Source organism: Pteropus vampyrus, unplaced genomic scaffold (assembly GCF_000151845.1).
Source record: "Pteropus vampyrus isolate Shadow unplaced genomic scaffold, Pvam_2.0 Scaffold18, whole genome shotgun sequence".
Lineage (NCBI taxonomy): Eukaryota > Metazoa > Chordata > Mammalia > Chiroptera > Pteropodidae > Pteropus > Pteropus vampyrus.
The window spans coordinates 9,158,745-9,173,353 of record NW_011888799.1 but is presented as its reverse complement, the minus strand read 5'-3'; the positions used below and the strand labels follow the sequence as shown (position 1 = coordinate 9,173,353).

Here is a 14,609-nt window from a genome sequence, read left to right as displayed (position 1 = left end):
CTTGCTCTCCTTCTTCCTCTTCAGGTACTCCTATGATTCGGATATTTTTACACTTCATATTGTCCCAGAGGTCTCTTAAACTATCCTATTTTTTTTTTTAATTCTTTTTTCTTTTTGTTGTTCTGATTGGGTGTATTCAGCTACCTTGTCTTCAATTCGCTGATTCGATCTCCTGCTTCATCCAATCTACTGTTGAATCCTTCTAGTGTATACTTCATTTCAGTTATTGTATTCCTCATTTCTGTCTGGTTCTTTTTTAAGGTGTCTATGTCCTTTTTAATGTTTATTATCTCTCTGTTGAGGTTCTCATTGCGCTCATCCATTCTCCCCATAAGTTCGTTGAGCATCCTTATAGCCGTTATTCTGAACTCTGTCTCTGGTAGGTTGCTTGCCTCCATTTCATTTAGCTTATTTTCCGGAGTTTTCTCTTGTTGTTTCGTTTGTGGCATGTTTCTTTGTTTTATCATTTTATTAGCCTCTCTGTGTTCTTTTCTATGTGTCAGGAATATTTGTTTTGTCTCTCAGCCTTGGCCAGATGGCCTAATGTGGAAGGAGTCCGGTGTGCCCCAGTGGCACACTCTCCCTGACCCCTTGTGCCGGGAGCTCTAGATGCGACCTTTGTGTAGGTTGTGTGTGATCTTCTGTTGTTACCAAGCCTTTATTGTTGTTAGTAGATCAGTGGGTAAGATTAATGTTCAGGCTGACTAATTGTGTGAATTGGCTGCACCCTCAGGATAAGAGTTGTTGTGGGGGGCTGACCCCACTGAGTGGGACTTGCCCTAGCAGGCTTGTGTACTTGTTGCAACTATCCTTTGTGTGTATCACTACTACAACTAGTCAGGAGCTGCTCCGTTGTGGTCTGGTGCCAACCTCCAGTTGCGTTAGTTTCGTGTCCCCTTGGGAGAGGCTCCCTCATAGGCCAAAGTCAGCCGCTGCTTTTGATTGCTCAGGGCTATTCACTGATGATTGTTGTCTATGCTGGATCTATAAGTAAATGGAAGAGATACCGCTGTAGGCAGCACTCAGTTACCCCCCATCCCTGATCTGTAGCAGTTTAGCAGAGGGACCAGTGCTCCTCAAGTCATGATACTGCCTATCAGATGCCTGTAAGTCTCTGAAACTGAATGAGCCTCTGGGTGATACACATGTTGGGTGGTGCAGGGACACTGGGAGTCTCCTGGGTCTAGTGAGTAAATTTCCCCCTGCCACTGCAGTGTCATTTTACATGCCCTCATTGTCTCTGTGGCTCGCTGTACTAGTTTCCACTTGTAGCAAGGTCAACTGTTGCCTACTCTGGGCCTATATGCACTACACCAGAGCAGAGGCAGCTGCCTATCAATGTGCAGCGGGTACTTTGTGTACCAAATGAGGCAAGAGCTCAGGGAGTCAAGGACCGTCAGGCCAATACAGACCCCCGTAATCCCCTTAAGAGATATCGCAGCTAGTTCAGGCAGCAGTGGACTGTCCACAACTGTTTTCTTCGAAATGTGCTCACTGCGCTAGCCAAGGTCTGTTGCTTGCGTTGACTGCTCAACCCCAGAGCCAAGCAGGGCACAAGAAGCTGCTTGTCAATGGGCCGCAGGCACTTTGTGGCTTGGGTGAAGTGGGATCTCAGGGAGACAAGGTCTGTTCGGCCAATACAGCCTCAGTTTTGCTGCAACTTCTATGCCTGGGCGTTCCCGCTATAGACAAAGATCATAGTGAGGCTCTTCCTGCTGTCAAGGGTGGTCCCTCAGACCCCTGTGCTCCCTGGACACAATGTTGCAACTCTTGCAGGCAGCAAAGGTCTGCCTGCCCTTGATTTCTGTGCAGCAAAGGTCTGCCTGCCCTTGATTTCTGGCCCACACTGTGCCAGCCAAAGTTTGTTGCCTGTGTGGATTAGGAGATCAGGGAAGGGGAAGAGCAGGTCTCTTGCAGTTCACTGTCAATGGGCCCTCTGGGGCAATCGTGGGTAGGGTGGGGCGAGGTCTCAGAGAGAGGATGGCAGTCAGGTAAATTCAGCCTCAGTCTTGCTGCAAATTTGGTAACTGTTGCGAGTTCCTACAGAAGACCCAGCTCACAGCAAGACAGCTGTTGTCTGGGACTAGCTCATTGGTCTCTGATTTCAGCCCAAGTTCGTGTTGGCAGCAGCGATCTGCCTGACCCTATCTCTGAAATGTGGCTCACAGCAGCTGGCCGCTGTTGCTGGGATTAGGAACGCTGCTCTCAGACCAGAGGTTCCTAATGGCCCTGTGGGAGGGGTCTACACAGTCAAGCTGGTGAGGTCTGTAGATTGCCCCGCAGAGGGGCCGGACTAAGGCACAACGGTGGCCGACTTTCCAGCCCTTGTTCAGACGCCAGGCAATGGAGACCTTTTTAGAATGAATCCCGGGCAAGCCTCTGACTCACCACTGGTGTCCCAGGTGAGCATCCACAGGTCAAAAAGCCTTTACGTGGGTCCTTCAAAGGGACGTCTAGGGGTTCAGTCGCCCTCCGTCTCACCCAGATGGCCAGAATCCCCTCCAGTTTCTACAGTTAGAATTATTGGAATCTCCTCTTCCCTGGGCTGGGACCCTGGGCTGGGGAGCCCACAGATGAGACCAGGACCCCCATCTCCCTCAGGAGAGCCTCTACAGCCTCTCTCTCCCTCCCGGTGATCCTCCACCACCCATGGGTGCAGGTTCCGCCCGATTCTCAACTTCGCCCCTCCTACCGGCTTCAATGTGGCTCCTTTATATTATCAGATGTAGGTGTTATGATCGGCTGGACTTCAGGTGATTCTCCACGTTGGCTATTTTATAGTTTGGTTGTAATTTCATTGTGGTCCTGGGAGGAGACGAACCCTGCTTTTACCTAGTCTGCCATCTTCCCTCTATCCCTCCATGTGTGTGTATTTTTAATAAGAAATCAAGGTACACAATTATGCCCATTAATTGAATAATTGTATGATTCTCAAAATCATTTCGTGTATTCTAACAAACTGTGAGATAGTTATGAATTCATATTATACTTTTTCACATAGGACTCTATCGATAGGAATAAAATAGCAATAATTGGACATTCTTTTGGTGGAGCCACAAGTATTCAGGCTCTTCATGATGACCAGAGATTCAGGTAAGAAAATGAGGTAAAGTGAAAGAACAGTAAGTTATTGGAAGAAGGGGAGTGATAACCTGTGTGAGATAGAAGTTTATCAAATTCTTAGGAAGGAAAGGATCCTTTGAGGCTTACAAGTCTATTCTTTTGCCTCCATAAAGTATACTATGTGAATTAACCTAGGCATAAACCATCTACTTTTACTGAGATTAAAAATGCTCCCCACCCCTATTGATTTTCCCTCACCATTCTTATCTTTTTGAGGCTTTAACACTTTTATTTGGATATTTATCTTTATAACCACATTTGATCTGTGACATAATGATTGTGATAATAATATTGCCATTTTATAGTCTAGACTTCCCCAATAAGCAGAGTATTTTTAAATTATTTTTGTTTCATCTTTAATTTAGAGTGAGGTCTGAAATTACATAGTTATTTGAGTGGGAGACAGGACTCCAGTATTCTAGCTTGTAGAAATATTTTCTTTTTTGAGCCACTTCATCCCAGACTGATGAGATCACGCAGAACCACCCACATAGAAAGGGGCAGGATCATTTGCGAAATTTCATCTCATATTTCTTAAAATCTGTTTCAATATAAGGGAATTCTCTTCTTTCATCCATTTAGCAAATAAAATAGAGTGCCCCAAAGGTCAAGAAACATAGGATAAACTTATTTAAAAAAAAAGTTAGTTATATTTTCAAGTGATATACCCCATATGTTTTTTTCTTGGATGCTCACTTTTCCAGGTGAAGCACCCACCTCTAAATATAAAGCAATAGGTCCAATTGTTATTGTAAAAAAGGTATAATAATTAGACTGCGGAGTGTCAGAAGGTCTGGAAACACAGGGACAATAGTCCTATATGTTGCCCAGTATGTAACCAGCCTTCTTTTATTGTCGTCAACAAATATCTCCAGATGCGGGATTGCCTTGGATGCATGGATGTTTCCACTGCATGAAGAAGTACTTTCCCATTTTTCTCAGCCCCTCTTTTTTATCAACTCTGAACTGTTCCAATATCCTGATAATATCATAAAAATGAAAAAATGCTACGTACCTGGTAAAGAAAGAAAAATGATTACAATCAAGTAAGTAAAAGTAACTGACTTATTTCATCATCTGAAACAGAAACTTGAAACTTGGATAAACATCAGCAGACAATATTGGGTAGCCATCAAAGAATCATTGAATTTGTTGTTTAGAACTTTCAATAAGGGAGACTATTAGAAAATCTCAGGCTCTAAGTGCATTTAGGCTTACTCTTTTTAAAATGCACATGTTTTGAGTAGCTCATATACTAACAATTACAACTTGCACCTGGATACATGCTACTTTTATGTAAACACAAGAGCAGGCTTACACAGGAGGAGGGGCAGGGTAGGAGTCCAGGGTAGAAGGAAGTATTCCACCATCAGGCTAGACTACGAACTCTTTAGAAAAGAAGTCAGATCATCTGTTGAGACCTGCAAGGTGTGATCACCTATTTGGAAAGAATATGAATTTATAAACTCCCAAAACTATAATGGGGGTCCCCTTGAGCATCAGCAATGTGCTTATATCATGGACATGAAAAAGGAATCCCAATAAGGTTTTGAGGTCAGAATGAGATATTACAAAGCAAAGACGGAGCTCATCTCTCTCCTTCTTGAAACCTTGTTTACTTAGGAGAAAAAAAGAGACAATAGGAAAGAAATACACACGGTATAGACAACAAACACTATGGGATCAGAGAATGGAGGGGTCTTTTCCAACTGAGGTAGTTAGAAAAGACTGCTTGGAGGAGGTCAGAGTAGAATTGGGTCTTGAAGGATCTAGAGTGAGAGAGTTTAGATAAATGGCAAGGGTAGGTCTAGATAAAGACTTTAATTTAGCTTATTTGTATATGCAAGTCTTATTCTATTAGAGAAATAGTACAGAAATAGAACCCTACTTCCTTACTAGGCTCTCACTCTTTCTCTTTCCTCTCTGCTAGAAACCTTGAAAGAATAGCTTATATTTAATATTTCATGCCCTTATTTCTATTTACTCTTGACTTCTGTGATCTAGCTTCCTGAACCCCCACCAGTGTGCTGAAGCTGAACCTACTGAGGATCTAAAAGGCCCAGAAGCCCATTTGCAGTGTCTCTGCATTCATTCAATATTGTTGACTACCCTTACTTCTCCTCCTTTAGATACCACAACCCTAGTCTTTCCTGCTTCTCCTTTCATTAGGCTGCTCCCTCCCTTTCTCCCGAACCCTCCCTCCTTCTCAGGCAGTCCCCTTACTGTTGGTAGCATTCCGGCTTTTGCTCTCAACTCTCTCATGACCCTGTGTCTACCTGTATGCGTCTGACTCTCAAGTTTTGATGGGCATATGGGGAAGAGTGAGCGGGACTCACGTGGCTCTGTTTTGAGTATAGATGACTAAAACGATGGTGATTTGCCAATAAGCAGCAGGAAAGTGAAAAGGAAGAGGTGCACCGAGTGGGGTTGAAGAGATGTGTTTTAACCTTGGAGTTTCTTAACATCAGCCTGGGAAATCCAGGTAGAGATGTCTGGCCACAAACATCTCTTGGATGTTTCGAAAAGTATAGACTTTGTATATCAGAGATGAAACCTTTGAAGTAGATGAGGCCTCAAAGTGAGAAAAGAATTGGTCTGAGAATAGAACCTTGAGAAAGGCCTACATTTAGGTGAAGGTCCAGTAAAAAACAAAGTATAGAGAAAGAGGGGAAAGTGCAACGTCAAGGAAACAAAGGAAAAAAAATGCGAGGAAACGAAGTGTCGAATATTTCAGAGGTAATAGAAAATGAGTACTAAAAAAGACCATCCTATTTGATGGTAGACTATTGGTGAATTTAAAGTGCACTATAGTGGTATTTGTAAGGTGCTTACAGTTTAAACAAATCAAGGGAAAGTGGTGGTGTCTTTTTTTTTTTTAAATATACTTAATCTAAGGCTTAAATCCAAAGTGTTTTTGATTAGCATCAAATAGATAACAAGTTAAGAGGTGAGGGTAACGGAGCAAGCAGGTTTCTGGCTCTGAGTTCGGGGCCCCTTCAACATATAACACATTTCATCTACTCAAATTGGAAATATTCTAGTCCCTTAAAACGCTGGAATCATTTCTTCTAAAGACAAGATGCCAAGCAACATAGGAATCTTTAAATTTTTTTATCTAGAAGGGAAGACAATATATATTCTAGGATCTCTAAGTGAACAGTCTATGACCCTCAAGTTCATATCTAAGGAGATCAAATCGGTAAGTTTTGTTTCCTTGGTTGTTGGTGCAGGCCAGTATCTTTCCTGCACCCTAACTACAAAAATAATTTTATCAAACAATGTGATTTATAAATGTCTCGTTTGTCTTTCAGGGGTGCAGTCCATCACAATTTTGTTGACTTCTCTTTGGTAACTGGCAAGATACTTGGATACATATTAACATTAAAAGGAAATATAGATTCAAAAGTAGCTATTGATCTTAACAACAAAGCTTCACTAGCATTCTTACAGAAGCATTTAGGTAAGAAACTAATATTCTTTGATAACATAAACCAGATGATCCTCAGGACAAAACTATCTTAACACAGCATTAGTCAAATTTTAACAGTCTCCAGTGGTTTACAATTTAATGTAGCAGTAAATCAGTTTGAAACCAATATCAGAAATTTGTGCTCTGTTGCATACTACATATCACATGGTAAGTCTGCTTATTAAAGCTATCAGTTGCTGAAGCAGCCAGGCAGCAGCTCAGCACAGAGTAGCTCGTCTCCATGATCATTAAGCAGATTAGATCATTTGCAATGCTATGATGCCACCTAGTGGCATTCAACTGTTTAATGCTCTCGAAAGTTTAATGTTTATTAACATTTATATTTTACAGAACTTCAGAAAGGTTTCGATCAGTGGGATTATTTGGTGGAAGGGGAAGATGACAATCTTATTCCAGGGACCAACATTGACACAACCAACCAACGTGTCACTCTACAGAACTCTACAGAAATAGAGAAAAAGAATTTAGATTAAAAGTGCTTTTTAAAGTCTTTTTTAAGTCTTATTTTAAAACCTCTGAATGTGAATGTATATGATTTTAATGTATTTTCTAAATGAATTCGTATTTTAAAATGTAGGCTATACCATAATAGTGAGTGAAGTTTCTCTATGCTCTGTTTTCCTTTAAATATAATGAGATTGCTGTCTATAAAAATCATACCAGCTGAAATTTTACTTTTACTAAAATGATCCGTTTTTAGTGCCCAAGTTCACAACTGTTTTTACATTACTTTAATGAACAAGGATATTAAAACAGGCACAATGCCAATGAAAACATGCTGCAATGATATAACACTCCCTAAAAATACAATAAAAACAGATTTTCTTGTCTTTTTTTCTTTTTCTATTATGAACAGTAGAATTGAGTTTTAGCAACATGGTATTCTAGGTGGAATTTGGCAGCACTGCCCTTTGACTTTCGGTCATGTTAAGAAAAATTAGATCAAGCAGATAATAAAGCCACTGCTTTACCTCAGAATTAGTAATACTATACAATTTGAATGTAATGACTAAATGAGGAGTGAACAAGGGTAAAAATACTGAAAATATAGAATTAGTAATACTATACAATTAGTAATACTATACTATAGAATTAGTAATACTATACAATTTGAATGTAATGACTAAATGAGGAGTGAACAAGGGCAAAGGCATAGATTAAAACAAATGGAAGAAAGTTGGTCATTTGTTCGCATTTACTTTAATGGCTTATCTCTGGTGGATTCTACTTGCTAAAGGAAAGTACATAAGACAGGCCAGAGATGCCAGCTCTAACACATTAAATTAGCTATTCACCCAAAGCCTGGGAAGATAACAAAAGAAACATTCAGAATTTCTTTTAACTACTTTATTTTCCAATTAGTTTTATTTAATAAGGGTTTAATTCTGTAGTAGATGTAGACTAGTACGATAAAAGGAGGTAAAAAAGATTTCTTAAAAAATTATGCACTTATACATCTGAGAGTCAAGGAAAATGTGTGTGTTTGTTCGTTTGTTCCCGAGGGGTATAAAAACTTATGCCACTCATTAATTGAGTATATTTTGGTCTAAATATGGTCTCGTTCCTATGAATTCTCTATCATTAAGTCTAATTAAGCCTGTGTAAACAGGGATAACCACTGCTTAGTAAGCAAGCCCGGTTAACTATAACTATTCCATTCCTATCTCTTTTGCCCAGTTATTAGGTAACTGTGTGTTCTGACTGAGCACTTTAGGCTCATCCTAATGTTTTAAGGTGCAAAATCACTCATTTTGAGAAATTCGTTTTCTCTCATCCTGTAGCCATTTCTATTTAAAAAGTTAAAATAAAGGATTAGATTCAACTTCTCAGCGTGAAACTGAAGGTTTTCTATAATTTGGCCCTAATGCATCTTCTCTGACCTTTTCTCCCAGTAATTCATAAGTATATCTCCTATATGAATGAGCCAAACTTGTCTATTTATTATCTCAGGAACAAGCAATATACCTATCTACCTTGATCATGTTTAAAGCAAAATCCCCTCCTTGTTACTTATTGAAATTATACCCAGCTCTCAAGGTTCTTAATTCTCACTATTCCTATCAAGCTTCAGGGTCTGATAATATTTCATACACACATCTTTTCATTGCTCTCACGTAGCAAACCTCCTTACTCATTTTAGAAATGGATAACCATTCCAATTGTATTGATGTCTCATTCAATAGCACCTCTTTATAAATCTTTGTTAGTGGCACATGCTGCTGCTGAAAGGATCCAATGAGTTAAGGTTAAAAAAAAAAAAAGAAAGAATGCCTAGCATAGTACATATTGAGTTTTCAGGGAAAAGAAGAAAATATCAACTGCCTACTCCTTTTCACATACTTTACATAAAGTATTGCTAATCTTAAAAAACACTGCAAAGAAGGTTTTATTATCCCATTTTACAGATGAGGAAGATCAAGCCTTAAAGATATTACATAACTTGCTTAGGTCACATGTCTAGTAAGCAGTAAACAGCTAAGATCTGTTTCCCAAAGCCGCGATCTGTACTTCATCTACTACTGCCTACACAAAACGCTGTTCAAAAGTATGGACTTTGAAAGTTAGTTAGGTCCAGATTTGATCAAGCTTCTGAGACTCACTAGCTCTTTGGGCTTCGGTAACTTTTTTAACTTCTTCAAAGAGGTTTGATTTTCTCACCTATAAAATATGGATAATATTAATATGCACCTTAGAGTTGAAGATTAAATGAGAAAATGCATTTAAAGTATCAGCCGAGTGATGAAAACATAGAGCTAACATTTAACATTACTATGTTACCCCTAATTTTAGAATTGTGGTTCTATTACTACAGATATTCCAGAACAACAGATAATCCAGAATTCTATTTCTTTTTTAATGAAATGTGACCACTACACCTTTAAGAATAAACTTTATTCAAATATTGTGTCATATCAGAATACTTCCAAATTTGAACAAAATATTAATCAAATGTTTTACTAGACAGACAAGGCAAGGCTTCGGAAACAAAACAAAAATTCTGAAGAAGTTACAAAGCCATCCTTCTAAGTACTGTTGTATAATATACTTGTCATAAACCTATAATTTTCTATTTCAATTTAAACATTATATTTAGAAGAAACAAAAATCATTTTTTAGAAATGTGAGTAACATGTTAGCAAATTGGTTAGCAAAATAAATTCTCCCAACTGACTAGAAACAACACATTCAAAGAAAAAGATCTCAGATCCATATATCTAGCAATGCCACTATAAAAACACTGCACAGTCAACCCGAGACCTATTTTATTTTCAATATATAACATAGCTTTTTTTTTAAAATGACACCTTCTTGTGATTACATGCTCTCAATTGGCTCAAATACTCTGTTGGTCTGGATAAGACATCACTTGTTTAAAAGCAGCTTCTGATTGACTGGCCATAACCACTGATCCATGGTTAAACTTATATCACCTCCAGAGCCCTTTTCTGAAACAAAAAGAGAAAAATCTCAAGTTGATAAAGAAATGTAAAAACAAAAAAAATTATTTACATGGGCACTACCACAACACATTTAATGTCTCTAAAAAATGGGTACAGGGGACAGATGAGCATTCTAATTACTACACGGAATTATTCCTACAGAAATATTTTTTTCTTTTTAGTATTTTGCTTTCATACTCTACCTATTCTCAAACAAAGTTTCTCTAAAAGATTATGAAATTGGCATATTTTGTATTGTGCTAGAATGATGTTAACAAGGCTGATAACCAGTTAGTCCATTGTTCTCTTTGATTAGCATGTATTTTTTACATAATATTACAGCCACCAAGAGCTCATTTCATTCTCAATTTGCCTCAATTCTGCTTACGAACATGATCATGCAAGAACCAGGAACTCCCAACAAATTGAATTTTATCGTACAGATAAACTAAAAATCCAGAAAGAAATTCCAATAGGTCATTTAAACATGTGAGCTCATTATGAGCTCATATTGAGAAATACTGAGAAAATCATTAAAAATATAAATTTATTAGATTTACAATTTAACTTTCAAGACGAATTCAATCAACAAACAAATTTCCTATAATATTTCAAGAAATCCACTTTTTGGTTATTTATATCTGTAAGCATATTTAACACTTTTAGCTAAAGTGTCCCCCCCCACCACTATTACTATCCAAAGAAATCGATAAACCATTTTTGTCTGAGGATTCAGGGTAACATATCTTTTTTTTTTTCAATTATTTATTTTTTTTAGGTGAGACAACCGTTGGTTGACCTCACAGATTGCAAGGACCTTGTCAACTTACAATCCCTTATTTTTATTTTCTACGCCTACAGCACCTGGTCTTCCTAGGTGGTCTCCTATCCAAGTACTAATCAGACCCGACCCTGCTTAGCTTTTGAGATCAGATGAGATCGGGCTTGTTCAGGGTGGCATGGCTGTAGCAGTATCTTTTAAGAGTTGGCAGTCTGGTTGAAAAAAATATTTCATTTTAGAATCAGAAGTTCCCTTTAATTGTGGTATCATCCAATGACATAAAGTAATAATCTTTTTTCACTGTTTGGAATATAGCCTAACAAAAAGAACCTTTAGATTACAACTGGTTCTTCATTATAGGCACAAAATAATTAAAATAAGAAAGGGGACAACAGATAAACCAGAAAAATGGTATAAATAACAAAAAGTAATCCTTTTGACAATATGATTTTATAATATGAAGAATCACCTGAAATACATTTTCTGTTCTTCGATTTACTCATTTCTCTGGACCATCTCCACTGGAGCATTCTACACAGAGATAAAGTACCTTTTTCTAATTTTGAGGTCCCAAACTCCCATAGCTCTGGTGTTTAGTACATTGTTCAAGAGGCTGCTTTTCAAACATATTATTCATGGTGAGTCACAAATGCTTTATTAAGGACTTTAGAGGAATAGTTCTCCCAAATTCTTTTCAACACCTAATAGTATCATGTGCAAGCATGATGTCTAAACAGAAATCTATTCATGAAACATTTTCTCATGGTGAAATAAAGTAGCTCGGATGGAAAAAAAAAGTTCTAAAAAAATGTAACAGACTCCAGGATCATAGTGACTTGATGTATTCCCAAAAAATAGTCATTCATAATTTAATGCCTCATGATTTTCACTTTTTAAAGAAAATCAGCTCATTTGTAGATAGACATCTATATCTAAAAGTTTCTTTAAATTTGAGGAAAGGTAGGAGATTAGATTAAACATGGCAGAGTGAGAGATGTTCCCAGATCTTTCCCCTTGAAACAATAAGCTGAGCATCTAAAATTCAACAAAAAACATCCAAACTGCACACCAGCACTTCTGAGCATGGAAACTGTGCAAAAGACCTACTGAAGTCAGAATCCTGGGTGTTCGGCAGTGGACTGGGAGAAACAAAGAAGCTGCTTCTTGCAGCCACCATAGCTCCCTATAGGAGGAGGGGGAGGGCTGAAGGTGCAGTGACTTCCCTGAATAGCCCTGCCTGGGAGTGCTGTGAGCTCCACATGGCCGAGGACATTGCCCAGTCATCAGAGCAGAAGGCACAGAAACAGGATGGCAGAAAAGTGGGGAAGATAGAGAAACAACAGTTGATTTTTAACAGCCACGGTTGCAAAACCGAGGCGGAGCCGCAGCTCTCATCCTCCAACCCAGGGGGCCCTTCCCCCCCCTTCTTGGGGGCCCATTCCCATGGAGCCCCAGGGAAATCTGAGCAAACGCTACCGAAACTGTAGCTAACACTGACAGGAACTGAGACTGAGAGTAGCAAGCGTGATTAAACATCTATAAGGAAAAAAGACATTATTAAGACTTTATATAAAGCACAGATCCAAGAGGCTTAGATGCCACCTATTGGAAACCCTAGCCTTCTATGCAACAGGCTAGGGACCATTATATAATAAATCTTCTTTCTGGAAAAACAACAGAATACATTTCCATTAATGCCCAGGCAGACATAGTCCGTTAAACACCATGAATAACCAAGGTAATGAGGCATCTCAGAAAGAAAGAGAAAAATCTCCAGAAAATAAGCTTACAGACATAGAAATATGTGACTTAAATGACAGAGAATTCAGGATGCTACTTCTGAAAAAACTCATTGAGATCCGAAAAGAATCATATCAACAATTTCAGGAATTGAAAAAACAATTAGGTGAGCAGAATGAGTTCTTCAGCAAGGAGAATGAAACCCTCAAAAAGAACCGAAAAGACCTTCTGGAGATAAAGAGTTGAAAAATGATATAACTAGCTTGGGAAATAGAGTTGACCAAATGGAGGAAAGGATCAGTGATACCGAAGACAGAAATCTAGAAATAAATCAGAAGGAAGAAGAGAGACACTAAAGAATGAAAAATAATGAAAGAGAAATACAAGAACTAGCTGATACCATCAGGGGAGGAAACATAAGAATAATGGGAATTCTCTAAGGGGAGGAGAATGAGCAGGGATTAGAAAGCATTTCCAGACAAATAGTTGACGAGAATTTCTCAAATCTAAGGAAAGAGCTAGAAGCTTGGAATTCAAGAAGTCAATAGAACATCCAATTATCTCAACACAAAGGCCTTCACCAAGACACGCTATATTAGAATTATCAAAAATCAATGACAAAGACAGAATTCTAAGGGCAGCCAGGGAAAAGAAGACAGTAATCTATAAAGGAAAACCCATTAGATAATCGTTGAACTTCTCAGCACAAACCTTACAAGCCAGAAAGGAGTGGAATCAAATATTCAAACTATTAAATGAAAGGAACTACCAGCCAAGAATAATGTATCCAGCTAAGCTCTCCTCTAGATATGAAGGAGAAATAAAGACCTTTCCAAACATACAAAAATTGAGGTCTACTACGAGGTCTGCACTACAGGAAATACTGAGAGGGGTCAGCACACCTAAAACAAAAGACAAAAAAAAAAAAAAAACAATACATAACTAGGAATAGGTGACTACCAGGCTGATAAAAGCAGAGGAGTGCAACTCTTACTAGAAACAGTGCATAATATGCTTAAAATAAGAAGAGATTTGCTATAGCAAGATAGTAATGAATGTTCAGCATACATAGGGACAAATTGAGACAATGACTGAAAAGGAGAGGATTCAAAGATCCAAATTCGCAAAGGGGAATGGAGATAAGGCACATGCAGAAGAAAATATATAACTATCCTTTACATATTCATAATAGTTACCACACACCAAAGATTGAGAACCGAACTATATAACATAAAAAAAGAAGGACCAGAGGGAAAACCCACAAAAATCAACCAAAATAAAGAAAACAGAAACACAAGGACAAGGAAGCAATGGAAACACCGAGCTACCAGAAAGCAAAAGATAAAATGGCTATAAGAAGAACCCATATTTCAATAATCACCCTAAATATAAATGGACTCACCTCACCAATAAAAAGGCACAGAGCAGCAGATTGGATCAAAAAACAAAACCTAACCCGATGCTGCCTCCAGGAGACACATCTCAGCTCCAAAGACAAATATAGACTCAAAGTGAAAGGGTGAAAATGATATTTCAAGCAAATGGCATTCAGAGAAAAGTGGGAGTAGCAGTACTAATATCGGACAAAACAGACTTCAAAATAAAAAAGGTAAAGAAAGATACTGAGGGACACTTCACAATGATAAAGGGAATCATGCACCAAGAAAACAGAACACTTATGAATATCTATGCACCCAATCAGGGAACCCTGAAATATATAAAAGAATTACTAACAGAACTAAAGGGAGAAATAGACCAAAACACTATCATAGTAGGGGACCTAAATACCCCACTGTCAGATATGGACAGATCATCCAAACACAAAATCAATAAGGAAATAACATCCTTAAATGACATATTAGACCAACTGGACATAATTGACATTTACCAATTGTTTCATCCCAAAACAGGTGCTTATACATTCTTCTCTAGTGCATGTGGAACATTCTCAAGGATCGACCACATACTGGGACACAGAGATAGCCTCAACAAATATAAGAGGGTTGAAATCATACCAACCATATTCTCTGATCAT

The 14,609-nt window shown here is 38.3% G+C and overlaps 2 protein-coding genes and 1 pseudogene across 6 annotated transcripts in view; 1 reads left to right on the top strand and 2 right to left on the bottom strand.

Annotated features, from left to right (window-relative positions):
• PLA2G7 (phospholipase A2 group VII) overlaps window positions 1-7,793 on the top strand; it is a 34,692-nt gene extending 26,899 nt beyond the window's left edge. For all 4 annotated transcript variants that reach the window (XM_011354788.2, XM_011354787.2, XM_011354786.2 and 1 more), the window contains 4 exons: window positions 3,002-3,093; window positions 3,999-4,169; window positions 6,435-6,583; window positions 6,944-7,793. In XM_011354788.2, coding sequence (XP_011353090.1) covers window positions 3,002-3,093; window positions 3,999-4,169; window positions 6,435-6,583; window positions 6,944-7,086 — 555 coding nt within the window. In that variant the 3' untranslated portion in view covers window positions 7,087-7,793. The remainder of the gene's footprint in view (window positions 1-3,001; window positions 3,094-3,998; window positions 4,170-6,434; window positions 6,584-6,943) is intronic.
• Window positions 7,794-9,486: 1,693 nt separating this feature from the next.
• TDRD6 (tudor domain containing 6) overlaps window positions 9,487-14,609 on the bottom strand; it is a 23,425-nt gene continuing 18,302 nt past the window's right edge. For both annotated transcript variants that reach the window (XM_023527668.1, XM_023527669.1), the window contains one exon: window positions 9,487-10,059. In XM_023527668.1, the coding sequence (XP_023383436.1) occupies window positions 10,036-10,059 (24 nt within the window). In that variant the 3' untranslated portion in view covers window positions 9,487-10,035. The remainder of the gene's footprint in view (window positions 10,060-14,609) is intronic.
• On the bottom strand, window positions 10,906-11,024 carry LOC111736234 (annotated as a pseudogene).